The sequence below is a fragment of the Pezoporus flaviventris genome, unplaced genomic scaffold (assembly GCF_033815535.1).
Source record: "Pezoporus flaviventris isolate CSIRO_AGI_PZ_B2104156 unplaced genomic scaffold, CSIRO_AGI_Pfla_v1 ptg000066l, whole genome shotgun sequence".
Classification (NCBI taxonomy): Eukaryota; Metazoa; Chordata; class Aves; order Psittaciformes; family Psittacidae; genus Pezoporus; species Pezoporus flaviventris.
In genome coordinates, this window is record NW_026892614.1 from 4,900,082 (window position 1) to 4,927,804 (window position 27,723).

At 37.3% G+C, this 27,723-nt stretch overlaps 1 protein-coding gene across 5 annotated transcripts in view; it reads left to right on the forward strand.

Moving 5' to 3' along the window:
• STRN (striatin) overlaps positions 1-27,723 on the forward strand; it is a 62,703-nt gene that overhangs the window by 6,724 nt on the left and 28,256 nt on the right. For all 5 annotated transcript variants that reach the window (XM_061471068.1, XM_061471071.1, XM_061471067.1 and 2 more), the window contains exons 2-5: positions 6,587-6,690; positions 14,048-14,121; positions 17,219-17,297; positions 19,198-19,362. In XM_061471068.1, the coding sequence (XP_061327052.1) occupies positions 6,587-6,690; positions 14,048-14,121; positions 17,219-17,297; positions 19,198-19,362 (422 nt within the window). The remainder of the gene's footprint in view (positions 1-6,586; positions 6,691-14,047; positions 14,122-17,218; positions 17,298-19,197; positions 19,363-27,723) is intronic.

Below are 27,723 nucleotides of genomic sequence, written 5' to 3' on the forward strand. Positions count from 1 at the left end.
ACACGGGGGGATGGCATGCACGATACTCATAGCCAAGGTTGTGAAAAGGAGGTGAGAACAAATTCAGTTACTTTTGTACCTGTTTCACTTGGTGCTCCAGGAAGTTCAGGTTGGTTCAGCATGCTTGAATACAAGAAGCTGCTCCTGGCTGAAGGAGCGAGAAAAGGAAGCCTGCTCATTGCCTCTGCAAGTGCTTGTGTGGTCAAGTCTGGTTCAGTCTGCTCTTTGTTACTAAAGCCAAATCTAAAAATCTCCTCCACATTTCTTTTCCCTTGTCCTGCTGTACCCCAAGTGATTCATTCAGCCTGTGAACTTCCATTGTCTCAGTTGAAATGTGGGCTGTAAGTCTATTTATCAGTCCTGGTATTGACTACTGTTGCTGTATTTCTGCCTTTCCTGTACAGCACGTAGAAGGGAATTATATTTGAGGGTTTGCAATTTGGACTCCAGTTCATAATATGTGGTTATTTTGTGACATGTCATTGCAGTGTTGCCTGTAGAGTTGCATCATGTTTAAAATTTGCCCTTTTTTTGTCCTTGCATCAGTCTACGTCAAGCATGCTCCTGGACGTTTTTTGAAAGGCAAAGAAAGGTTAACACCCGCCACTTAAGTGTGCTACAAAAATTTAGAGAAAAAATTAGCTTATGAAGAAGTATTAAATAAGCTGAGTATTATTGTTTGGCCAGCTCAGTAACTTTGCCGAGTTTACAGCTGTTAGAACAGTGAAATGCAGCACTGAAGAGTGGGGAAAAGAAAGACTCACTCTCTGAACAGAGATCTGCCCAGTAAAGAGGAGTCTTCCTTTTGGTTGAGATGTGTAAATTAGTAATCAAGGTATTACCAGGAATGAATTACTAAATAATTTTTGATTCTGGATGATCTTTTTGAGTTTTTAATTCACTGATAAAAAATTGTGTTTCAAACAATCTTTACAAAGGGCTAAAGAGTGTATGTAAATGGCTTCATGAGCCATCGTTTTTTTTCCATAAGCTAAATCTTTGATCTCTTTTGGATGTTTCAGTTTTCTCAGGCTTAGCTCTGACACTACTTTTAGGACACCTCTGAGAAGTCCAGCAAAAATAATTTGCCAGGAGCAGATAGTGCTGTGCATCAGTCCCACGAGGCGCTATCGTCCAGCGTGAGTATGCAGGTGATAAATGGGATGAAGTACTGCTCTGCAGGGTGAAGCTAAATACACCTCGGTGCCTGCCACTTATTTCAGCCTGTGGCCTCACTTCAATTTTATGTTATCTTAAATGGCTGCAGGCACTTAGAGAAGCTTCCTAGCCTCTCTTGGCCTGGAGTGCTAGTAGGTGTGTGTTGCAATGTTAAGTATGGTGCCTGAAATACTGTTTGCCAGTTGTACTAGACCGCTGATAATTCCTTTCCTCCCTCCCCTGTACCTGTTTTTTATCTCTTGTCCTCTCAACCGTAGGCATACCTACACCTATTTACAGATCTACTAAAATATGTTGCACTTCAGTGAACCAAGTATAATCTAAAATACTGAGCATCCTAGCAGCCTGCAGAATCCTCTGGCAGATCTTGGTAGACCAGTTAGTAGGACTGTTCGAGGCTGATTCATCTGTATAATGTATTTAGTTATTTTAGCTATCTGCATGGTTTTTGCAATACTTTTTTTGCAGTTTTTTTTCCTCCCTTATTCTTTTTCTCTCAGCCTGTGAAGATCTTGTTGAATCAGAAGCAGAATATACAGAATTGTGCATCTTAATAGCTCTTACTTTGTCAGATGATACCTGAGGACCTTCAAGTGCTCATAAATTTGAAGTGAGGTTTCTTTTGAAATATTAAGATAAATATTTTAAAGACGAGAATGGAAAGGCTTTTATTAGTTCTTGAGTCTTAAGAATAAATCACCTCTAAACTTAAAATGGCTGTAAAATTCAGGAACTGCTAGAAGTTGGTACTAAACATGCATCATTTGTTTCGGAGCCATAGTGTTGTTTCTTTCTAAACATTTTCTGTTCAGGCTAAATATTTAGGTGCTACCTAAAAGTTTCCTCACCCTTTTGTCCACTTCACCCTAATGTGACCTTAGAGTCTTTTGGGGAATTTCTTAAAATAAAAATGTTGTTGCCTGTGATAGTATTTTTAACATAAGAATGAATGTTATTTTTAAAATCTCCTGGTAAAGAAGTGGAGTAGTTAAGATAGCTACAGCGTTATAAATTTAGACTGGATGTGCATGAAATTCCTAAGTTCGTGAATCATAGAATAGCTAGGGTTGGAAAGGACCTTAAGATCATCTAGTTCCAACCCGCCTCCCATGGGCAGGGATACCACACACTAAACCATGTCACTCAAGGCTCTGTCCAGCCTGGCCTCGAATGCTGCCAGGGATGGCGCATTCACAACTTCCTTGGGCAACCCATTCCAGTGCCTTACCACCCTCACAGTAAAGAACTTCTTCCTTATATCTTCCTAAACTTCCCCTGTTTAAGTTTTAACCCGTTGTCCCTTGTCCTATCACTACAGCCCCTAATGAAGAGTCCCTCCCCAGCATCCTTGTAGGCCTCCTTCAGATACTGGAAGGCTGCTATGAGGTCTCCTCATGGCCCTCCTCTGCACTTGCTCTGTGTCCTTCCTCATGTTGAGGGCACCAGAACTGTATACAATACTCCAAGTGGGGTCACACGAGAGCAGAGTAGAGGGGCAGGATCATCTTCTTCAGCCTGCTGGTTACACTCCTTTTGATGCAGCCCAGGATACGGTTGGCCAAAAAAGTTTTTGTTGCAGTTAAAAAACTTCAGTAAGATGGGGTTGGGGAGTGGTGGGGGGGGGTTGGGTGGAAATCCTGGACAATCCAGTTGTAGCTGCAAGAGACTGTTCCAGGCATCTCTTCCCACTGGTCTCTGGTTTTTATTTTTTATATTTATTTTCCCTCCTGACTCTTGATTTTAATCTCACAGTTGAGGTGTAATACAGGATCTTGTAGCACTTAGCCTGGAATAAACTCAGGGTGGATACTGCATGATTCCTTGCTGCAGTGCCAACAGGGCCAGGCAGTTGATGTGCCCCACCCATAAGGCCAGGAACAATACGAGTTTTTGTGTGATCCCCTGTAGGCAGTTTAGAGGGTTGGGATGACTAGCTTACAATTTGATGCATTTTAACCTTATTAGTTAGGAGGTCAGTTGTGGCTGAACCTGTTTGTGAATTCTTGAGATTTTTAGCAAACCTACCCATGAGTGGCCAAAGCACAGGGATAGAACAGTGCTGCAGATTGTTCCAACCGGAAGCAATCCTCTGCTATCTTACTCCCTCAGGTAGCGCAGGCTTCAGATTTGACTTGTACTAAAGCTGCAACTATGGAAAATGGCCTGTGGAGTCTCAGTATATTGATAAAATTCTTCCTTTTATGTCCAAATTGTACGAAGACTATAGTTGTACAGTTCAGCTTTGCTTTTTATTGTGTTTAAACCCAGACCTCTTACACTTCAAATGTTTGCCCAAACATTTAGACAGGTGTTAGCTAAATAGTGATCCTGAAGTTACAACCATTTTGTTCTAGAGACTAAGAAAATACTGCTAGATCTCATAATCTGTCATTTTAAATATCTGAACTCAGTGTATTCATTTATTCAGTTTTCATTTATACTACTTTTTTTTTTCAGTTATGGTATGAACATTTAGGTTTCTCTGCATATTTTCAGTTAAATGCCAAACATTGTAAAGGATGAAATCTGCTTATGACATATAGACTGTTACAGTATTATTGTTAGTATAGTATTTCAGTTACTATTTTAATGTTATCCTAATGTGCATTACAAATAATCCTAAATATTATAATTTTTAAAAAATTAATGAAATTTGAGCTTACATTTATAACTGGTGCTGAGTTAGTTGTAATTACCCAGTATTTATATAAATGAGGAATAAGGGTTGCTAACATCCTGTGTGAAAGGGGGGGGGGGGATATTCTCTTTTTGTTATGAAAATGTAAGCGTTCTCATTTTCAGAGCCAGAATTTCTCAAAAACAATGAGTATTATTTTTTACGTCCTTATTACACAAGGATACTACTCAAAAGAAAAGCATTAATAAGCTATGCTAGAAACTGCGCAGCCTCCAAGGAAAGAGCAATATTACTCACAAGCCCCCTGGTGCACTTGTCTGTTTCTTGATTTGCCAGTAAAACTACTGATCTATGAATCATATAGTAACCTTGAAATATCCTGGCAATAAGCTTGTATAGGGCCTGCAGAGATGACTCTTGGGCTATGGATTCCACTCTGTTGTTGCTGCATGCTTTTGGAGTAGGAAACACAAGGATTTCTTGAAAGTCCAGGAAAAAGAGAAGTTATACAGCATCAGTAAGAGCAGTGGCATACCACTGACAATAAAAGATGTCCAAAGAATCAGTATTTCTTCCAGTGCTCTCCTTCCTGTGTAATATGTGTGTGATACATACAGCCTTTTGGTGGCCCCTTTTCCTTGATGTTGAATCATAAGGTGTTTCAGCTTCGCAGGTAGAGTTAAGAACATAATTTATGTTACTTTATGTGCTTAAGAAGCTTCTGGTGACAGTTTGCATTTTGGTTCTCAAATGGTTAGTCAGATAAGTCACGAAGCCAGGCCTGCTTTGTATTGGAAGCTGACTCTGCTCATTTTCACATAAAAGCAGTGTCATGTGATACTTCTTAATCAAATCCATTCGTGTCTGTCTTTTTACAAAAGTAAGCTGTGAAAACTACTGAGAAGTTGCAATTTTTTTTCTTTGTTTAGGCTACTACCAACGGAAGATGACTTTAACCTCAGTTGTTAGCATGGTAATGCTGTTTTAACCTCTGAGGTAGAGCAGTGCGTAAGCCAGTCCATTACTGGCTATCCTTCGCCAATTCTAATGGGTAAACATGCTTCATTCCAGCCTGTTCAGTCAGTTTGTTCTTAGTGAGACAGACAGCAGGTCACCTCATAGAACTGTGCTTGCAGACAGCAGATCACCTCATAAATCACTTCAGCTTGTGACCTGATGGCATTGGGTGATCTTTTTCGTTCCAGCCAAATGCATATTTGCATCTTGTCCTACTATTTTTAATAGTGTGCTTTGATGTTCTCTCGCTTTTTGGCTACAGGGCTACTGGTTCATTTCTGCTGCACCTATTCAGAGGCAGGGAGACGGGAATCACTACCACAGTGTGCTAGTTATATATGCATTATAATCTTTGTGTCTGTACAGTTACTGCAAACTAAGTTGTATGTAGTTGAGGTGTTCCTTTTATTACTGGGAGGGATGGTGACCTTGTTGAGTTGACATGCTTCTTGCGCAGTTCCATTCTTCAGGGTAGGAAGTGCTGACTCCCAGTGCCAGCATGTCTTTTTTTCTGTGCCTTTCTCTAAATCTAAGCAGGTGAATGTTAGATTCAGTTGTAGTTCTTTGTTCATCCCCGTTTGAGTGTTAAGTGAGGAGAAGCTTGATGCCAGTGACAGAGAACTTTTGATTCAGCTGAGAGTTTTTTGGTGAATACATTTCCCCCAATTGAAGGTGAAGACCAGCTTCATTGGAAAGTAGCCAGTGTTTTTTACTCATCATAATCTGGCTGCTCTAGTTGCTTACTGGTGGTTAAGGATTCATCAGGTGTCTGTCAGGCTATTTCCTGGCTGTACTTGAGCAATGGAATTATGTCAGCTTGTGTCGTATTCTAGAGCAGCTACTATAGCTGGCCACCAACAAATGGACTTTTAGAGTAAAATTCACTTTGTCTGATCTTTGAGTGTATTCAGGAGTTGAGAGAGCACAAGAACCTACCTCTTATAGTGGACATGATTTGAGCATGAGATACAAAAACATGTAGTTCTGCCTTTATGACTAGGAATAGATATCTTTTATATATAATAATTTTCTGTTTGAAGGAGATTTTTCACAGACAACTAAATACTCTGCTACAAGTTGATAAAGGTTAGGTGTCTATTTTCCACTTTTATTTACTTCTATACCATTTCTCTCCTCATCGCTCTCACCAAAATACCTTTTCCTGTTTTCCATTTTTTCCTCCCTCTTAATTGCAGTATTTCGTGAGAACTTTCTTTCACCTATTTTAGAATTACAAATAGCACTTTGTTATAAGCAGGGTTTTATCTTTTAGCTGAGCATGCTGTACTTCAGTTCTTTCACTGGTAGCATGTATATAACATCTATCTATACAACAGTACATTAATTATATACTGCTTCAGTTAGTGAGCAGAAATATTTTATTGTCTTCTGCTTATTGTTGAAAATGCTTTTTATCTGCTGACGGCTTTTTGTACACTTGTCTGTTCCTTATTGTCTATTAAATGTTTAGTCAAGAGAGGAAATAAACCCTGTCAAACAAGCTAAACCAAACTAAAATTGCTTTATTCATTTTTTTATTCCCTTTAATCTGTAATGCACATGCAATTTAGAAGGGTTATGTATGCACTGTTTTTTGTGTTTACTGTTTATGAAACACAGCCAATTTCTTTTAAACAATACAAAATTAATTTTAAAATTCATTAAAATAACTTGGGGAGACACACACTCAAGAGTTATGTTGCTGGATGGTTTTGAGGAAGCAGATACTAAACTGTAAACTTCCTTTTGCAGGCCCAGATTGCCTTTCTTCAAGGTGAAAGGAAAGGACAGGAAAATCTGAAGAAGGATCTAGTGCGAAGGATCAAAATGTTGGAATATGCGCTTAAACAGGAAAGGTATGCTGCTTTAGTGATGGGTACATGGTGAAGAATTCTGAACACAGACACTTCTTTTGCCTTTGTATTTGACAAAAATAAGATTTATTTCTTCTGTATATATTCAGTTCTCAAACTGATAAATCTTGTTATACTAAATAAACTTTTTGGTATAAATGTCTACATTATAGTACAACCAATAGCTAACACAGCATGGCTAAGAAAACATGCAAATAAAACCTTTGGTTGATCAGTGATGAATACTTTTGCCTTAGTAAAATTACACTTACTTGTACAGATTATACTCCAGAACTACAGTGTATTCTCTTTTTGTTCAAAGTACTAGCTTTGTTTAATAATCTCTTGATAACTGAAATCTTGAGTAACTGTCTTCAGTCTAGTGATTGCTAGTTTTTAATCTTCCTATGTTTTTTAATCTTTTCAATAAAATAGACTTTACAGAAATATCTTGTGGAGGCTGATAGTGTGAGGGGTAAAAAAATGTTCATGTTTACTGGTTAACCAGATGTCTATTTCTTTGCTCATGGGGATTTCAGAAGAAGTCCCCAGTCTACTTTACCATTTTATTCTTATGTATGCTTTCCTGTTGTTCTAAACTTTGAGATAAATGAGCTGGATTGTTTACCATGTTTCCAGAATTCTTTCTATTCAACTGATTTTTTTTATTTCTTTTTCCCAAGTTTAGTTTTAAAAAATTTTATCAGTAAAGTGTCTTTTACAATTCTTTGATGAAACAGTATATTTACGGTACTACTGCAAAGCAATCATTCCTTAGATACCATTTTCCTATCAGATAATTCCTACTTCTCTTTAATGAGGTACTAGTAAATAAACTCTTTTAAATAGTTTGTATTAGTAGAAATAAGATTAGAAATATACACATATACAAATGAGGAATAGCATATTGCTGCTAGATGACTTTAAAGGAGTACTAATAGTTGTACATTGCTGGATTGCATTTAGATTTGTTCATCTTACATGGGCTGCTTTAGGACGTGAGATGTACCTTGTACTATCCAGTTTAGCTCTTGCCAGTAGCAACCAATTTATCTGCTAGCACGGAGTTGCAGCCAGGTTTCTTGGCCAGCAGTAGCTTCCGGGCTGCAGCATGCTTGCTTCACCTTTATGGACTTTTTAGAGGAATGCTTAAGGCAGAGAACCTTTTTGCCCATGCCCTGCTGTGGTAGTGATTGTATGCCACATGTAAGCCTTCGCACAGCTGTAAACAGCAATCTCCATTATGTATAGATTTGATGCATAATTATGAAGATTCGAGTCACTTAAAAAAAACAGAGGCAATGAAGTGTGTTCTTGTGTAGTTAAAGATATGCTCTAAGGTATGTAAATTCAGTAAGATTTACATATTTCAAAACTGGGGGAGCTATTCCTCATTACTTTGGGATATCTCTAGTGCTTCGTGTTCATAACCCACATAAATTTAGATACATTAGCAGTTTATCTAAAATTACCAGAATATGTCGATACATTTGTTATGTTATCAGAGAAGCTTTGTAAGATTAAAAAAAATATAAATAAAAAATCAAACTTCTGTGGATTGTGAGATGGTCCCCCTGTTGAATTCAGTAAAATCTGTCTAAATTGAGACATCTAAATCCTAATGTAGCGGTCACTGTCAGGATAAGGTAAAAATATTGTGGTTCCATATTAGCGGTTTTTACACAGTTTTACATGCAATGTATGGTATTATCTTTGGTTTCTGAGGTCAGTAGGCTACAGTCAGCTGATCTGATCCAGTTTCACAGCTTCAGTATGGGTGTGCAATAGTTTATAAAGTAAATGTGATTCTTGTGAACAGTGTGTGCTAGGGACAGCTATTTATGAGTTTGTGGTTTTGAGCAGCATTATTATTCGCCAGTTTCTGAAGAAAGTTTTGTGTTTCTGCTGGAAATGTCTCTCGGCAAGTGTTCTAGCTTGATGCTTAAAAGAATGGCAACATAGTGAGCTTGCAAGCTCTGCTCTCTTTCCCAGCATTTTCTTCAATCAGTCATTGGCTGGGTCAGGCAATAGTCAATTGGAGTGCTGGCTTTTTCCACTGGGATCTTGGAGCTGGAAAATGAAATCCTACAAGGTAGGAGGAGCTCTGGTCAAGTTAGGGGAAGGTTGGTGTGGGTGGGAGGGGGCAGGGAAGCATTCCTGTGTTCCTTCATTTTTGCCCTGGCCTTACAGCATACCAAATCTTTCTTAGCTAGATGAATTAAGTTATGAGTAGTGGGGCAGAGTATGAAATTTTGGCCCAGATTAGTTCATGTTCAGTGCTCTCAGGAAACTACAAACAAGAAATGAGTGGCATTGGCTTTCTCAGATACATGTTTTTATGAGCTGCTGTTCTATATAATAGGTGTTCAGCATTTCTTTTATCAACCAAATATTTTCAAAGTTTGCTATAAATAAAAAACTTTGAAAACATTGCCATTGTTCTCATCTTGTGGCACTTAATGTAATTCTGTATTGGGTAAGGTGGGACATGAGTTTTACTTGCAGATTTACTTACTTTGAGGGTGGTGAGACAGTGGAACAGGTTACCCAGAGAAGTTGTGGCTGCCCCATCACTGGAAATGTTAAAGGGCAGGTTGGGTTGGGCCTTGAGCAGCCTGGTCTAGTGGAAGGTGCCCCTGCCTACAGTAGATGGTTTGGAACTAGATGATCTTTAAGGATTACCTTTTCCTTGTGTGTATAGGAAGCCCAGTTATTTCTGCTGAATAGTCTTAATACTACACTAAGTAGCAAAAACCTTAGGAAGAGGTAGCTAATAGTTAAGTAATATCACTTTCCAACAGCAGTTTTGATGTAGTTTTGCCAACATCCAGTAGACTGCAGTGTGAAGCTGTTCACAGTCGAGGGTTACTTTTTATTACTTTATCAATACTTTCTCCACCACCAGTAAATGGCATTGTTTCCTGTGGATTTTTTTAGGAGCTAGCTGTAATGTAGTACTGCTTCTCTCAAGTACACGTCCTGTTTCATCTAGTCTAGCTCATTTCCTGTTTTAAATGTATTTTGATCAAAGAACTGGACTCCTGAGCCATGTCTCTAGAAACCCTAGATTTAATTTTATGTTGTTTTCAGCACTGGTGTGTCTGATCACCGTAAGGCAGGCGCCTTCTTCCCTGGGCAGAGTATCTCGCTGTGCTGTTCCTGGCAATTGTTCTTGTTTATGTCTCTTGGTTTGGCGGCAGCTTCTAGATCTTCTGCGGATGTTTTGGCAGGCTCCCTCAGCACAGCTGGATCAGATGCTTCAGGTCTGGCGACAGATATTTCCAAGAAAAAATGGCCTTTTTTAATCGGGATCAAACTTGTTTCTGTGTGAAGTATTCAAAAAAGTTTCACTGCTCTTAGTTTTAGGAAACTTACGCATGAAAGCTTTAAACGTTTCCCCAAGCAACTCTTGAAGTGTTGTGGCAGCCATGTTGGATGTCTCCAAGCATTGTTTGTATAGAAGACACATAGTTTAAATAAAATATTGCCAATCATAAAAGCAGAATTGTGTAATGAAGTGCAAAAGCCAAAGCAATGGTAATTTTCATATTTATCTGAGTTAAGGGCATCTACCCAGTAACAAAGTTTCACAGCTCTAAAATAGCATTCTTCCAAACAAATTGAAGGCTAGTTTCCTGATGAAAAATTACCTTATATAAAGTTGTATATTTCAGCTGGTTATTCTAAAGTAATTTTTCAGTCCCTGCATACTATTAATAATATTTGGAATTTGAGGGCAAATGATCTGAGTTGAACAAGTTTCGGATAGTAAAGGCTCATCTTTTGTGATTTGTTTTCCTTCTTCCCCTACCTCAAAACCACTATCCTTGTTTTTGACCAGATGATACAATGGTTGGAGAAGTTTTGATTTTTCTTTAACTTATTTACAGAAAAAATGCATATGCTCTTTTTTGTGGTAATAGTTCCTCACTGCTGTGATGTATGAGCTGGAGTTCAATGTGAAGTGCAAAGGACAAGTTCAAAACTGTTAATAAGTGGACTGTGTGATTTCTGGAAAAGCAGAGAAATTAAGCATGACAGGTGATCAGGAGACACTGTTATTGTAGAAATAGGTAAAATATAAACATGCTAATGGAATAAGATGTGTTCAGAATTTGTATAGAAAAGAATTAGCTTCTTTTATGAGAAGGCAGCCTTTGTTTGCAGTATGCATAACTAAATAGTCAAGACTCTCGTTTCTAGTCTTGGAGTCCAACTTGTGTTGAGCCCTTTCCTTAGTGTGCTTTAGAAAGAAGATTGTCTTTCAAACCTGTGACATTTCCAGCTGCACGGTAGGAAACATCTAATAACAAATCTCATAGAAGCTGGATGAAGAAGGGTAGAAAATAACTTCCTTGATGGACTGCTAGCTGCTGTCTGTATTGATTTTTTTATTTTTTTTTTTTCTTTTAATATTACTCTGAACTTCAGAAGCTGACTGTAGCTGAAGGAGAGTTCAGCAGGTCAGGTACTCTGACATGGTATTCATGTTTCCGTTTCACATCTGACCAGTGTCTTGCTCAGATACCTGAATTTACACTTATTGATTGTCATTGTAGGTTTGAGCTTGATATTGGCCTTTTTTTTTTTTTTTTTGGTCATATTGTGGAGGCAAAAGTCTGTCTATGGCTTTTTGGTTTTAACTTTTCCAGAAATATTAAAAATAAGGATTGCTTTTTGGGATTGTCAGCTCTTCAATTGCCCACCTTTGTTAGGACATGATTTTTCTACCTATCTGTAGTTCTGTTGATCTCTGCCTGTGATATACAAACTTAAATCTTCTGAAAGATGAAATCTTAATCAGATAAATAAGTGGTATACAAACCCACTTAATCTGGATTATCCTCTTGAAGAATAACAACAAAGGCTTTTAAAACTGTTGCATTATGAGTTAAAAAAACCTGCTGTTACTAGTTTAGAATGGGGATAGGATGAATAATCTCACTTTGCTGAACTGACTTTATAATGCCTTTAATGAGCAGGGAAGACCAGTAAGCAGCAAGAAGAATATTATTGGTGATTTAAGTGGGGAAAAAAATTAAAAAAGAGCATACACAGATTTAACAGATTAGGATAAATATACTGGGAAGTTTAAAAAAAATGCAGGCTGAATCTTTAAAAAGTAGATTTCAGACAGCAAGTGAGAGTTCTGCGGAGTAAGAAGGATACAAGGAAAAATCCTTTCTGTTAACATAGCAGACATTTTACTTTGGTTCTTAGGGTAAGAATTACTAACAAAACTTCGACTGTAAAATCAGTGAATGCATAGAGGATAATGGAACTTTGTATAAGACCCAAGAGCTAAAAGCAAGTGCTTCATATCACAGAACTAACTGCTCTCTGAAATTATTGGCAGGAATTGAGCACAGTATAGGTCACTAATCCAAATTAGAGTATTAATGCTTACTCACTTTTGATAAGTCAAATCACAATAGGTTAAACATTAGGATCATTTGAATTGATGACTGCATAAAAATTGGAAGTTTTTGACAGTGTTTATAGTTGGTGAGGTAGGTTAGTGACAGAGTAGAGGATTTACTAGTTCTTGATTAGTTATTGCTTTTTATTAGTGATGATGGAGGAAAAAGCATATATAGCATCAGTATTTAATGATAATGTAATGCAGTCGTTTACCAAGGTAACATGTCACTGCCAGTTAGATGTAGAAGACGGCTGGAAAAGGAAAGACAAATATTTTGATTGAGCATTTAGCTTTAATTTTGTTATATTCTTAGTTATTCTCTTCTCTACTGACCAACATGTTTATCCCTGTTGCTGTTAATGTATTTCAGGTGCATCCTTTCTCCTTTTATTGATGGTTGTTGCTCAGCTGAGTTGAAGCTTAGGGCCCTGGCTCTTGAGGAGGAAGTCAGTTCTTTCATCTGTCATTGCTGCTACGCATTTCTTCAGTCTGCCTTTACACTTCTCATTCAGAATTAAATTTTTATTATAAATAAATGGCAGTTGGATTAGTAGGAAAGTAGTACTGTCTATAGCAAAGCATAATAACTACCAAGCATTGCTTCCCTTAGCACCATTTTGTCAGAAGTAATGAGTTTTCTTAATGAAATGGGAAAAGGCAAAAAAATCCTCCAGTGATGTAATAAAAATGTCTGAGAAGCAATCAAGAGGTGCAGGTAATTTGAAAACATTACTTACAGTCATTCTTGGTACAGTCATTCGAGCTTAGTGAGACTTGGCCTGCACAATTATGAAGTGTCACACCCATTAATTTTTTAAAAACCCCATTTTAAGTGGAAGAGTTCCCTTCTGTGTAGTGGAGCCAATGAAGCCCATTTTCATGTTGGAGTATGTGAGGGGTTTTAATGGGTTTTTGTTTGCTTCCTTTTTTCTTTTTATCTTTTGTGGCCTGGATCTTGTTGCTTTATACCGAGCTCCATACATGTACATTGGAGCTGTGTGTGTGTGTGTGTGTGCTTGTGTTGTCCCACTACAGACGGCTGCATGCCCAGCATTGCCTGAATTCTTACCTGCTTTTTATTCAGTGTAGGAACTAGTATGAATGCTGCTTTTCTATCCCTTTATGAATGATTACAAAACTTTGTAGGGAATTAGGTTTTTCTGAGTGGTCTTAAGTTTCCATGTTTGGGAGAAGACAATCATAGAGACAAAAGTTACGGTGAGTGCAAGAGAAGGGGGGAACAGATTGTGAAACTGGTTAAGGCTCTCTTTACCTCTGTTTCTGTGTTATAAGACTAATGAATTTTTAATAACTTATGTGTGCATTGTAATGCTTTTGTAAGAATTCTTTTGTGTGTTTAAAAAGTCTATAGACAGTGACTCTGTAGGATGAAGATTTTAAAATTAAAAAGCATTTTCATTTTTCTTCTAGCTATTCTTACTGCCATTATATTGCATGGGATGCTGTCAGTGCTACATCTGATGTAGAATAGCTCCAGCCAATGCCTGCTGTTGCTGGAAAGCACAGCATTTCAAAGAATAAAACTAAGGTTTGCTTAATTGAGGTGACAATGTGGAATATGAAGTAGATGGCATTGAACTGGGGAAAAAAAAAGTTTCATAGTGATCGCTAAAAAAAAAAAGGGGTGGGGAGGGAAACAGAGTATCACTTGTCCACAGGGAGGAAACCTGTAGCAAGAACGTCTTGTAAAATCTGCAGTCCACTAATCCCTGTATTTCATCAGTATTCACTTTGCAATTATGTGCCAACCTTGGAAAAAATGATTAAGAAAAATTATGTATCTGAAGTCCTGCTGAAATTGCTTCCTTTGTTTTGTTCCTAGCCTGGAAGAAAGGAGTGGCTTCTCAAGACAGGTGACATTTGTATGTTCAGAGATGCCCTTTAAATGTACTAATAGTTTCTTTTTTTTTCTTTCAGGGCTAAATATCACAAATTAAAATATGGCACAGAATTGAATCAGGGAGATATGAAGCCACCAAACTATGATTCTGGTAAGAATTTATTAAGAATGAGCTCATTACTGGCATAAAAGCTTGAGTGTGGTTTGTGTAAATGCTGAAGTGACAGTGTTAATAAAATAAGCTGGTGGGAATAGAGATAATTAATAAAGACTGTATTTTACGCCTGTAAAATTAAAAATGTATGCTAATGCTCTCAAGAGTCTTATTAATAAATGAGTTTAGATTAAAAAAAAACCCTCAAAACCCAAACCAACACACTGCTACTTGAGAGAATAATTTTTTCTCTTCCTTAGTAATGTGCATGGGTGTTTTAGAACAGGGAGATACTGGATTTTTAGCTATAGAATCCTTTTGTCTTTGAATAATTCTTCTAAACAAGAAGTTAATGTCAAAGGATGTGGAATGTATAGTACATAATATTTTCAATTACTTGAATGGTATTCCAGGCAAAAAGTAATGAAAGTGCGTATTAGGCGTGAGAGTTTGAGAGTGGGAATTTACTTACAAAATTCCAGTGACAGTTGGAAATGCATACTACTAACTCACAGTGCCATGCTGTGAGAGGACAGTTTTACACCTTGGTCCCTGGAAAGCTGATTTGTTTTTCTGGAGGTTGCATCTCCTTAGAGGTTACTTCTTCACACAAATGGTTTTAAGCACTGAACTTGAGGAATTAAGAATTTAAATTACTTCCTTTTATCCTTCTCTCTATGTCCCTATCCTTTCCTCAGGGGAAAAAAAAAAAAAAAAAGAGTAGAGAGATCAGCTTATAGGTCAAGGCCTTGAAAAGAAAAGTAATAGGTGATGATTTTTATATCTCAGTCTCCTGATGTTCCTACTACAGCAACAAAACTAGAACCACTTGTACATAAAGGAAGAATATAGAAAGTCTGCAGACCTCAGCTCTGTCACTTGGTTTGTGAAAGGGATGGTCTTGTTTACTCTTATGGTCAATTCTTACCTTACTGGATTCAGAAGGTCATTAAAATGTAAACAAAAAAATCCAGCCCCTTGCCAACTGATGAAACTTTACACCAAGCTTTTCTTGTCCAAGGTGGAATGAGGTTTTGAGAAATTTTATTTCACATTATCAAGGTTATTTCCCTTACTGAAGTAATAGTTTAATTGGTGTTACTAAGTGGACGACTCTGGTCTATATCTGAACCACTAGAAAACTTTTTCCTGATCATACCAAGATCCTAGACATCCTTGGGTTTTGTAATTTTTCAGGATGCTGCTGTAGCGTGTTGCTCCAGTTTCTAGCTGAGGAATGTAGTGCAAGGGCTGACTTGCTCAGAAGAGCCTTAGCCAGTGCTGCAAAGTGGACATTAGTGGAATTACATTTGTTAAAAATCCATTATCCTGATGTATCCCATTGCATTCTAGATACATTGCTGCTAGAAATGTACAATTCTGTATCAAATCTGGACTGATTAAAGATACACACTTAAAACAGAAGATTTTTTAAATGCTCCTTTTAGAGTAGCATTTGGTAGGTACTTACTTGTATATTTGTGTCTGACCTCTCCACCACCGAAACCCTTCTGTTTTTCCTGCCCAGTCAGGAAAAAAAGTGGAACTATTTCTAGTAGTTCTTCCAAATGAGTCCTTGTTGTTTGTTTTCTTTGTGATCTCTTGGGGAGAGAGTCTCTTGATAAAGGTATGCCTTTTTTTTTCTTTTTTTTAACTGCTTGTGGTAACTTCTGTTGTTATTTGCTCATAGTACAAATACCTTCTCATCTGTAAACTGCTGCTGCTAGCAGTGGTCAGTTTTGAGGACACTAAATGAAAGGGAGTTCTTGCCCGTATATATACGTAATTTTGCCTTTGGAAGAAGGGGTTTTGCTTTCAAAAGGAAATTTCAGGCAGATTTACCTCAGTCTATAACAAGTAAATCATGACTGAGCTTTCGTAGTTGTCCATTGGGTCTAGCTGTGTTCAGCTGTCATCAGAAAATCATGGCGCAATTGATTATTTCCTATGGTTGCTGTTAAATGAATTTGTCAGTTTGAAATGGATTAAATTCATACGGCTCTCCTGGCATGTGAATTCTGATTAGTCTTTGATCTTTGGGTGGGTGGTGGTTTTTTTTTTTGTGTGTGTGTTGTGTTAATACAGTTGTACAAAGGTAAATGACAGTAGCTTTCCCACATCACATACAAAGTTACTCACAGGATTATACTACAGGTTTTTCTGGTTCTTAATCTTTGTTTACACAAGAAGATTGTTCATCCTTCAGTATTTGGACCACAAGGGTTTCAAGTTGCGTAGATGCTTTCGTAGATAATAAACCAAGATCTTTTATCTTGGGATGTATATGCTCATGTGCCTCCTGAAGGAGAGGAAAAACCCCAACCATCATGTAGTATGAAGCTATATACAGAATAAATATGTAGCTGTTGGTTGCCAGCATTCAGATAGGTTTCTCACCAGAACAACCACATAATTTTTTTGTGGATTCTCCTGGAGTATTACTGTTCGGATACAAATATATAGTTGTGGAAAATGTGGTGAAAATTTTTCAACAGTTTTTCAGGATAAAAAGTAAACAGCCACTGTTGTATTTTTTTCCCCAACCACAAAGCTAATTAATACAAATATGGACAAATTTAAAGCGAGTAGGTATGTTGGTTTTATGTTGAACTGTCAAATATTAAGGAAATTAGTTGGATAGTGAGTTGTAAATGGATATAATGATGCAGTTGCATTTGATATTGTGAGCAGTTAAAGATGTTTGTATTCAAACTGAAATTATGAGCAGCATTTATATTGGAAGGTTAATGCAAAAATGGAACTCCAGATTGTCTATGTGATTACGTGCACTTGTAGAGAAAGGAGTAAGATGGGACTTTTGGATGTGAGGCAGAAGGGAAGCAACTGATGAATAGTGGAACTGGCACTTGCACAGTAGGATGTACCTGACAATCTTTATGTGTACATAGTACTGTAATTATGTGCTATATGCATTTTTTGTCTCTTGATTGGTTGATTATTGGTACTTTGAATCTTTATTAAACCATTCATAAACATTTTAGTAAAAATCACTTTTGTCTTTTCAAGTGGATGGGCATCTTTTTAAGAAGTAGGACAAGGAAAAAAATGTTCATAATAAAATAATCTTTTCCAGATGAAGGGAATGAGACAGAGATTCAGCCACAACAGAACAGTCAGCTAATATGGAAACAAGGACGACAGCTGCTAAGACAGTAAGTGTTGAAAAAGGGACTCGGATAACAAATGCAGGGGAAAGCATCTGGTAATGAAATGTGATGATGGTGGTATTTGACTTTTTTTCTGTTAGATTTTCTTTCAAGAAAAGTTAGTGTATATGATGAGGTTCATTCAGCTTCTGCCCTACTTTTCCTAGGTTTTTAAAGTTTTAATATTTCAGAACTTCAGAGGAGAAGCCTTGTCAAATCACAAACACTTGATCTCCTTTGCTTTTCCTTTACACAATATAATAAAACAATCTGCTTGAGCGAACAGTGGGTCATGACACTTTGCAATAAACCAACAAGCACAAATAATTCTTTAAGACCAATATAAAATACAAACTAGGGTTGGAGAGGAATAATTTTTGTTTTGGCCTGCTTCAGGTTCAGAAAAGAAGATTAGAAGTTTTCTAATTCTCAATTCATCTCAATGAAGCAAATGTCTGTTAATCTAAATTAGTTTTTGAATTGTGGTTGTGAGTCAATTTCCAAGATATTTGGTCTATTTCCAAGATAATTGGTCACATTTTTATGTGGGTTTTTTGCCTGGAGTTTAAATTGATGAGATTTCTTGAAGACCTCTCATCAGAATGTCTCGAACTGTTTTTTCATGGATTTGCCTCATCACCTATGCTGATAGTTAGATTCTAAGGTCTTCTAATCAGCTAGAAAAGCTTTTGCATTTTATTTTGTGTTTGTGTGTGTCATACAGAGGGTTAATTGAGAGGGAAGTGAGACAGTAAGGACAGTCTGGTGCTTATATTAAAAGATCTTTTCCCAAGGAATTATGCAGAAGTTGAATTTGTCTGCTGGATGGCTTGTACATGCTTTTCTTTTTCAAGAGCCCAAATTTTTGCATGTATGTTGAAATACAAATAAATAAAACTATTACTGTTTAAACATTTTATTAATATAAAATATTATCTAAATATAGTGAACTTGACTTGGATCAGTTATTTTGAAGACAAGTCATTTCTTCTCAGCACAATTAATAAATGATACAGTAATGAATACAGCATGCATATTGCTGACGGATTTTGTTTTGCATAGGTGACCTGCTTGATTTTTATATAGCCAACAGTCAGTATTTCTCTCCTAATGTCATTATGTAGAGGATATTGTTGAATAATTGGAGGAGAATGTTCTTGCAGGAAAAGTGCATGTCCTTGATCTGTAACAGCTGTTATTGTAAAATAGCATTTCCCCTCTTTCAAGTCCTTTAGAGTATCGAGCATTCAATCAATCCAGTGCCCCTGAGAAGGCAGTGCTATTAGCTCTGTATTCTAGAGGAAAGGAGAAAGGACAGAGACCTTTTTCCAGGATTCCAGCCCTTATGTGCACAACAGTATTTTGCAGATCCATTGCAGAATATGGAAAAGGCAAGACAAAGATTTTATCAAAATGTGTGTAAATAACAACTCTTACTAGTAGTTATAGCTACAGCATTTGTTGATTCCCTCTGTTTTCTAGGTTTTTAGTAATGCTTACATAAGGAACGTATCTGATACTTCTTGTCAGGCTTCGTGTATTGAATAAAATGGTCATGTTGTACATGTAACTGTGATGATTTTTATAAGCCAATTGTAAATATTTTAATAGAAAGTGCTTTTCCACCCATTTTAGTAAATGAATGAATAACGTATTGTATAACCTCTGACTGCTAGGCTCTTTGATTATTTTTGTGGTTTTTTTTCTCTCAGTGACTGTAGAGGCTGGTACTGCAAGAGGCGATCCCTCTGCAGCTGGTACAGGATGATTTATAAGCATGTTTCATTAGCACAGCACCATACTTTGCTTAGCAAAAGGGTTGAAGATGAGTTTAGGGAGAAGTTTTCATTTACTGTTTTGAATAAGAGATGTGCATAGAAGATTAGCGTGAGTTCTGTTCCTACAGATACCTACAAGAAGTGGGCTACACCGACACGATATTGGATGTGAAGTCAAAACGAGTACGAGCATTATTGGGACTCTCAAGTGATGCTTCAGAGAAGGAAAACAGAAATCAAGAGCCAATGGTAAATGGCACAGAGGGCCAGATAAAGGAAAACGCAATGATTGGGTAAGCATCAAGATGACACTTATCTTTCTGCGTAAATGACTTAATGTTGCAGAATAAATTTTTGTTTCCTGAGAAGATTTCAGGATTTTTACCTTAGTTGGAGATTAGAGCAATTCTAGCTAATTTTATTACGTTAAGCAATAAGCATGGAAATAACTCTGGATTCACAGCTTAAAAGCACCATAAGTTGGTTTTGGCTTTTTTTTTTTTTTTTTTTCCACTTGGATGGCACCACAAAGTCAAATCAAGCCTCTTTTGAGATATGATTGCTAAGTGCTTAAATGTCAGCGTTGTTTCAGGTTAATCATGTATTTTCGTTGCTGCAGACTTTAATGTATCAATTACAGGCTTTGCTCTGCTGGTCTGTGACATCATAAATTATATGAGTTATAGGATTTTCCTGAGCGGGTCTGAAAAAGTCCCATGTTACATTCTGATTCCTGTATTTTTGATTTTCCAATAATGCATATACACATGTAAATATGACCAAAAGGTAAGGTACTCATTTTGGACTTTCAGTATTTCTAATACTATGACAAGTTAGTCAAGGAGAGTGAAGGCTTGTTATGCATACTTTTGCTTGTAAGTAATATTGAAAACATAAGAAGCTTTTTTCCATTTTATTCTCATTTTCATGCGGATTTAAAAAAAAATAGTAAGTTAAATCTGAAACTGAACTGTACAGGCTTCAGGAAAACAGTCTGTTTTTGTTTCAGATACTGCAAAACTTGAAAAATAATGAAAATGAATTGTTTATCTCAACAGTACATGAGGTAGCTGTTCCCAGTAGTTTGGGCTGCATCAGCAAGCACAGATTTCCTGAAAGATTCTTCCTCTTTTCCCTCTTTTTCTTTTTTCCTTTTCCATACTGATACAGCAAAATTCAAGACCTCTATTTTCTAAGGTCTGATGCTGTTACATGGAACATTCTGACTTTTAGAAACCATTTATAAAATTTCATTATACCCAGCAGATAGCTGCAGCAACTTCAGGCCAACAAGTTATGTAAGGGCAGAGGTTCATTGTTATGTAATTAAATTCAGTGCTGTGAGGTGGAAAATTTGAACACCCGCAAGCTACTAAAATACATTGTACCCCTATGTAGCTGACAAGCCATGTCATTTATGTACAGCAGCTTTATTTTTGAAGAGCAAGGAATGTTTGATATATTACAGGAACGATTTTAGTTTGATTTCTGGTGAAGGGGTCGCTTCTTAGGGGACAGTGGGTAAATAAAGCTTTTACACTTTAAAGTTTATTTAAATGCCTTCAGTTTTGAAATTAGTATATTTATAAGGTAGTTATTTGATAGATGAAATGGTTGGACTGCGGTTTTGGATGCATTTGCATTTCTTTCCTATCTACTTGCTTTCTGGGTAGATCTAACACTCTAGTCTACCCTATGGCTGAGGATATTCACTGATGGAGAAAAACGGCTTCCCTTCTATTGTGGCTCTGCAAGCTTGTCAGCTGCAAGGTTGGTCAGGCTGCATGCTTAGAGAATCTCTATCATCTCGCTTGTGATGCATAAGATGACAGACAGTGTTAGAAAGCTTAGGGGAACATTTTGATACGTGTTGTGTGAAAAGTGACTCCAGGGTTTTACAGTGGAAGAATTTTCCAGGGATCTCATTCACTTGTGAAGATTGATGTGACTATATGGTGATTTTGAGTTTGTGGATGTCTGCTGAGATCTCCCTCACCGAGAGGAAGAAGTTGGGATTTTACTAAAATTCCTTGGTCAACCTCTGTACTAGCTTTCAATACTGTGATTCTTCTGGCTGTTTCAAGTACACTTTCAGACCACTTATTTCAGTTTTCCATGCAGGAAGCATTCTGTGGCTTTCTTCCTGGCAGAGACTGCCTGTTGTTTAACAGCTATTTTATCTTGTGCTACTAGGTGCTGTAAAATGTTGCACCTCACCGTTTATGTGCCACGTGGCACTGTTCACCTCCTCCCAACTGCATCATCACTTGTTTCAGATTTCGAAGTGCAGCTTTATGGCAGATGGAAAATCAGAAATGAGATGTTCTTACATAGCTCATACTTACCTGTTACTTGCCTCATCTGTTGTTAGCATTAAACGTGTAGAACAGGGTTTTTTAAAGAGTTTTAGCATTGAATGTGTGTGTGACTGAAATTTAAGGCACATGGATGTAGCTCCTGATCCCAACTGTAATTCTTACTGAGTGTTAGAAAACTTGATGCTTTTCTACCTGGTTGGCAGAACTGAGAAAAATTTAAGTGGCTCAGCTAAATTCTAGGTCACAGCTGAAGTAGGGGCACTCTTTGCAGCGACCTTACCAGTGCTAGACTGCTTATGGGGAGGCAGTTCTTTTATCAACCTCTTGTTATTCCTAGTGTGAATGTAAAGTGAGAAGAGGATTGGGGACAACCCAAGCCTGTACGGTTGGAAGGAGTGCGATGAACAAGTGCCTGCAGTTTGGTAGTGGTAGAAGAGGAAAGTTACAGTGAGAGATTGGAAGAGCAAGAAACTAACCAAAGCCTTAGTGCAGTCCCAGGAAATTTAAAGACATGTATGTTTGTCAGAACCACCAGACATTGGGAGAGTTGCAAATTAAAATGCAGATAGAAGACGCTCTGTGGCCCTATGTAGCTGTATGGTTACAGTGAAACTCTGTAGAATGCTTTGCGGTCACCACAGAAGCCTGTTAACTGCTCAAGCCAATGCAATTTGGTAAATTCTGTGATTCAAGACATTTAATGAACATAGATGCCAAATGTCTGCTAGCAAGTCTGAGGCTAGTGGTCAACCTGAAGATGCTTTAGTTACATTGGAAGAGCAGAGTGCTGGAGAAAATGTAGTGCATGGAAACTGAGTCTAAACCTCTGTTAAAGTGAGAAAATGCAGCTCTTGGAACATTTCAGTTGTTTGATGTCAGAAGAACTGCATAATATTGTGGGCCCAGATGAGACTCAGATTGAAGCGGAGTATGGCGATTGAATAAAGAGAAACCTTATGGGTGAGAAACAATGAAGACAAATCAGTAAGAGTTTGTAACGAATGCAGGTGAATGTGACGAAGATAACATACATTAGAGGAGAAAATGGCACAGTGAAAACCAGAAGGAGTATGGATACAATGATGTGTTTCAGGAACAGGAAACTGAAAGGCACACTAGCTTTAAATTTCCTTAAAGATTTTTCCATATAGTAACGTAAATTGCAGAAAGAACAGGTTGGCTAAACGGCCTTCTGTACAACTGAACACTTGTGATAAATCCCAAAGAAAGTAAAAAAAAAAGATTTTTGTTTTTATCCTGCTGTATGGTTTACCTCTCTTGGAGGAGAGAGGAGGTAATGGAAACAGGAAACAAAACTTCCCTTATGTTTTGACTGTTGTTTGTTGGTAATCAACCAATACTTTCTCAGTGAATTGAAAGCGCTGTAGAACAAACCAAATTGGTACTGAGAGAAATTCCAGTAAAGAACAGAAAAGCTGGCGTACCTCACAACATTCTGATTTTAGCATGTTTTTTTTGTGTAAGTCCATTAATCTGTGTATAGTGCTTGGTGCTGCTGCTCAGCCTTCTTCAGCAGTACCTCGGACCTACCTCTCACTGCACTTCTGACAACAGCAGACACTTTGTTGTAAGGGTTAGCCCTGGCATTTTTTCTGACACCAGGGATGAGTGAAGTGTGTACTTTGTGGTGGGTAGGGAAGATATTCCTCCTCTGCTCAGTATCTTTTACAAATTTTTATGAATTGTCTGTTGCACCAGTTATATCATCCTGCCTGTTATACCAGTACGGTAGATACTGTAGCGCACTCAAGAAAATAATATTTATTTGCAGCAAAAATTGTGACTTGAATTCTGATAGGTTCCAGTTATTTTAGAAAATTGACATCCGATCCTTCATGTCTCTTAGCTTAATTTTTGTATGTCTTAGAAAGTTGCAGTTACAACACAGAACTGCCCCAACCTCTTTAACCCCATTCTTTTGGTACAGTGATGAACAAACCACTGTTGTCTGAAAGTTTTTTAAAGCTAAATCAGTTTCTCTTCTTACTATTAGGTGAAGTAGCCTTAGTCTTTATGTGTAACTAGCTGCTACATCTGTGGCCAAACCTGTATTCTTACATTGCCTGTTTATTTGCTAATGTACAGATCCTCTTGAAAACTTTAGCACTCAAGACATCCTGTGGATTTTGAATGCACCCTGCAAGATTCTGATTCCATAAATGAAATGTTGCTATGATAACCTGAGATAGATATAGTCCTGTTCCCAGTTATTTCATGGATTTTAAAAGGGAATCTGTTTTCAGTTTCTTCAATCAGCTCACTTGCATTACAAAAGATAAGTACCACTTGGCATGACTGGACTCAAAAATACATACTAAAATAATAACTTTATAATAGTGGTTGAAATTCTTAACACCTGCAGTATTACGTGCAGGGGAATGGGTGCTTTCCCCCAGCAAACTGAAACAAATGAAAGCTGCCTGCAAATGTCACTTGTAGCCTTGAAAACATGAGAGTATTTAAGTATCTTCAGTTCACTTATTACCTCATTTTTTAATGGCTTTATCTTACTGACTGAAATGTAAACAGTCAAATTAGTTTACTTTCTTGAACATGTGTATTTGGATACCATTTGATATGAGTGGAAGCAAACAGAATAAAGGAATAGAACTAGATAAGAATGAGGGTATACCAAGCATATGTATGTATGTACACACATATGTATGGATGTGTGTATATATATAAAACACTATAAGTACATTATCTGAGTTCTTGCTAAGGCTTTGATCATTAGAACTATGTTTAAATTGCCAATAGGAACTTTTTAAAGAAGAATAGTCCTGAGTGATTTATCAGTCTCTCTCTGAAACTGATGTAATGCCTTTTTTATTCTATTGAACCACATACGGCTTCCACTGCCTATGCTTTACTTGGGCAAAAAGGCATCAAAACTCACCACTTCAGCAAATCCAGAGACCTTTCCAAAGTTTAAAATTAAACATTCTGAAAACCTTACCTCTATGATGTGCAACAAATCATTCCAACTGGCACTTCAGCAAGTTAATGCCTTTCTGTACCAGAAGGCATTGAATAACTTTTTTGCATCTCTAAATTTTATTAACACTGACCCATGTAATGAAAATGCTGCATACTGGCTGATGAATGTTGTGTGTTGACTAGCTTATAAAATGGTTTATTTGGTAAAATATCTCCGAATTTAAAAACTCGAGGTAACATCTACCATGAAAAAGATTTCCAAAACAGTCTGTGAGAAGATAATACTGAATTAAAAGAAGAAAAATATCCAAAATCTGTTTGCCATATTCCTTTTACTGGTGGGGTTTTTTTTTTACACTTTTTTCCTGTTTGTCCCTGCTTCCACCTTGCAGTGACCTAATAGGCATTTCAAAGGTACGTGATTTAGGCCAGACCTGGATACTTCAGATGCATTAAATTTGGGGGAGGTGGAAAAGAAGATAAATTTGGGGTTTATGTGAAGAAAGTAGTACCAGCCAATTTCATTGGCACAGATCTATGACTTTAAAGGCTGGAGGGATGCTTCTTGGAAATGTCACGTACGAGTCATTGTACAGAAGGAATGGGGAGAAAGAGACAGAGGAGGTTTGCAGTGGGTGAGAGAGAAGCAAAGAGAGGGGTTGTGGATAGCGAAATACCTTATGAGAGGTTACTTCAGTTCTTCAGACACAATTTATTTTTAATTTTCATTCTTTAAAAAGCTTGTTTATTTGACATATAGTTATCTCACTAGATTCGGCAGAAGGCCTTTCCTTTTTAGATTGCATTCCTTCGTGATTCCAATTTATATCCAAACCATTTTGTAAGTGTTGCCTACCAGTTGTAGTATGTATTGCACTGTTTCTTGCATTGTGTGCTGTGAATTCATAACAGGTTTCAAAGGTTGTGACAGACTGTCTAGCCTGTCCCATGTTCCTTGTTTGTAAATTTTGCTGATTTTAAGTGTTCCATAGTTTTATAAATTATCAGTTTGACATTTTCTGTGCTGCGTTACGAAAGATTTTGCATGGTATGGAAGATTTAACAAACTGTTCTTAAAGACAGCCCTGATAGAAATACATTTGAATTTGCATGTATTTATTTATTTCATCCATTTCGAAATAGCTCAACTAGCCACATTGAATAGACTGTGTTAAAACATGAAATAACTAGATTCTATGGGGAATTAATAAAGCTTACGACCTTGCAGTAGAGCATTTTGACAGTAAGAAGAGCTGAGCCAAAGAAAATGGCTCGAGAAAGAGACTGCTAGAGTAGCTCTTTGAATGCTGGGTCATAACAGGCTTTTGCCTGTTACAGGCCCCCAGAAACATTTCTTAGCCTAAGCTGAACTTGTGTTTTTCTAGATTTACTCTGGTATTTCTTCCTGCTTCTGAATTTATCAATAAAATCTGGTTTTATGTAAGATAACTTTTGTATGCCTTGGATAAAACAAACAAACCAGAAACTCCTCTACTTTTTCATCTAGGGGAGTGAGTAGGACCAAGGCAATATGGCCTTGTGGCTGGGCTGTTCATGGGAACAATCTGAGTGTCTTCCTGGCCATGACCACAGACCCACAAGAAGAAGATAATGAGAGAAATATTAAATGTTTTGATTTCAAAGAGAATATGTGTCTGTAATGTGGCTTTAGTGTAAGTTAAACTTGACTTTGCAATATGAAACATTCTGGTTCATGCTGGGAGCAGGAAAGTTATGATCAATATGCTGGTTTAGTTCCACATAACAGCTTCACCTTTCCCTTAGGTTACGGTTTCTACCTTTCACTCAGTAAGAAACAGGATTTGTGTTAAGATCCTGAATATTCAGTGTTAAGAGCAAATAGAATACTATACGTTCTGTAAGACTGCAAGTAATTTGATGTCAGGGCTGGCTAGATTTTTACATGAAATAGTTGTCTTGAGCTTTGTCACTGTAGAGCAGAAATAGTACATGTGGAATATCCACAAATCGTATTTCTTAGGAATTTCATAGGAAGATACTATTATTGGGTTTAGTCTTGAGGGGCAAGGATTTAAAACAAATCTGAACTGAACAGCTTGTAAAATACAAGTTGGGATGAGATGATGGGATTTTCAGTGACAAAAAGTTCTGGCAACTTCTCCTGAGGAGAAAAACAGTGTTGTGATTTCAGGTTTATGTTGCTTTAAGGGAGGTAAGTACTTCAGTTACTAGCCCATTTGTAACAAGAATTTTCCATTTTAAGCAGCAAGAAGTATCAGGGAGTCTCTCTGCCCCAAAACCTTTGCTGTCTCATTGAATAACACTACTGGAGAGGAGGATATAATGTAGAGTTAACAGTATCTGATAGAAGATGTTATATTGGTGAAATTAACTAATTATTTATTTACTAACTTACTTATTAAGGTTCACTTAGGAATTGGGAAGTCAACTGGGATGAACCCTCAAGGAAAGAAAGCAAGGTTAGGTTCTGGGGAGAAAAACATGCAAAGGTGCTGTGGTTGTAGGGTACGAGGTACGACTGAGGAAGGAGTATGAGGAAGGAGTATCAGGAAGGAGAGTCAGAACATGCAGCTGAAGAGCACAGGGTTGAGAAAGTCCTGCCAAAATCTGGTTACTGTGTGCACTCTGCTTTGGCAGCTTCTGTAGCTGCTCCTGCTGTCTGGGTTTTTTGGCTTGTTCTTCCCTAGCAGTTTTTCTTTAGTCAGTATAGCTGCGGAAGAAGGAAAAAGCAACGCCTAAGTTCTTGCACTTTGAAAATTATGTTCTCCCTTAACACATTTTGATCTAGAACAACCCAATAAAGAGGAAACATCCTTTCTGAGACCTTTGTGGTTTTGGCTTTTTTTTCTGAGACCTTTGTGGGGGGTTTTTTGTCTCCCTTTATTTGCAGCAGGTCCTGAACCTTGCCGTTGTCTTGCATAACTCATGTCTATAATACTAATTAGTGTATTAGTGTATCTAATGCTAACTTGTGTATTAGTCCTTGTCTTGGGAGCTCCATTCTGTTGTTTTCACCCAATAGTATTTTAAGAAGTATTCTAGGATACAGAAGCCCTGGAAATGTTGAGTTCCTAAATGTTCTAGGATACAGAAGCCCTTGAAATGTTTAAATTCCTAAAATGGAATTTAAAGTAATTTATCTACAGTATCTCTGAGTATTTTTTTGCCACTTCTGCTTTATGTTGCTTTGTGGGTGATCCCATAAAGAGAAACAAACTAAACAGATGGAAAATAATGAAACAGGCAAGCTTCAAATTGCCATCAAAGTACATTATATAAATTAGCTAAGGCCAGACATTTTCTTGGATAAATTTTATAGTATTCCTAAGTGTTTATGCTTTCAGTAATATTTAAATGCATTATGTTTATGTGCTG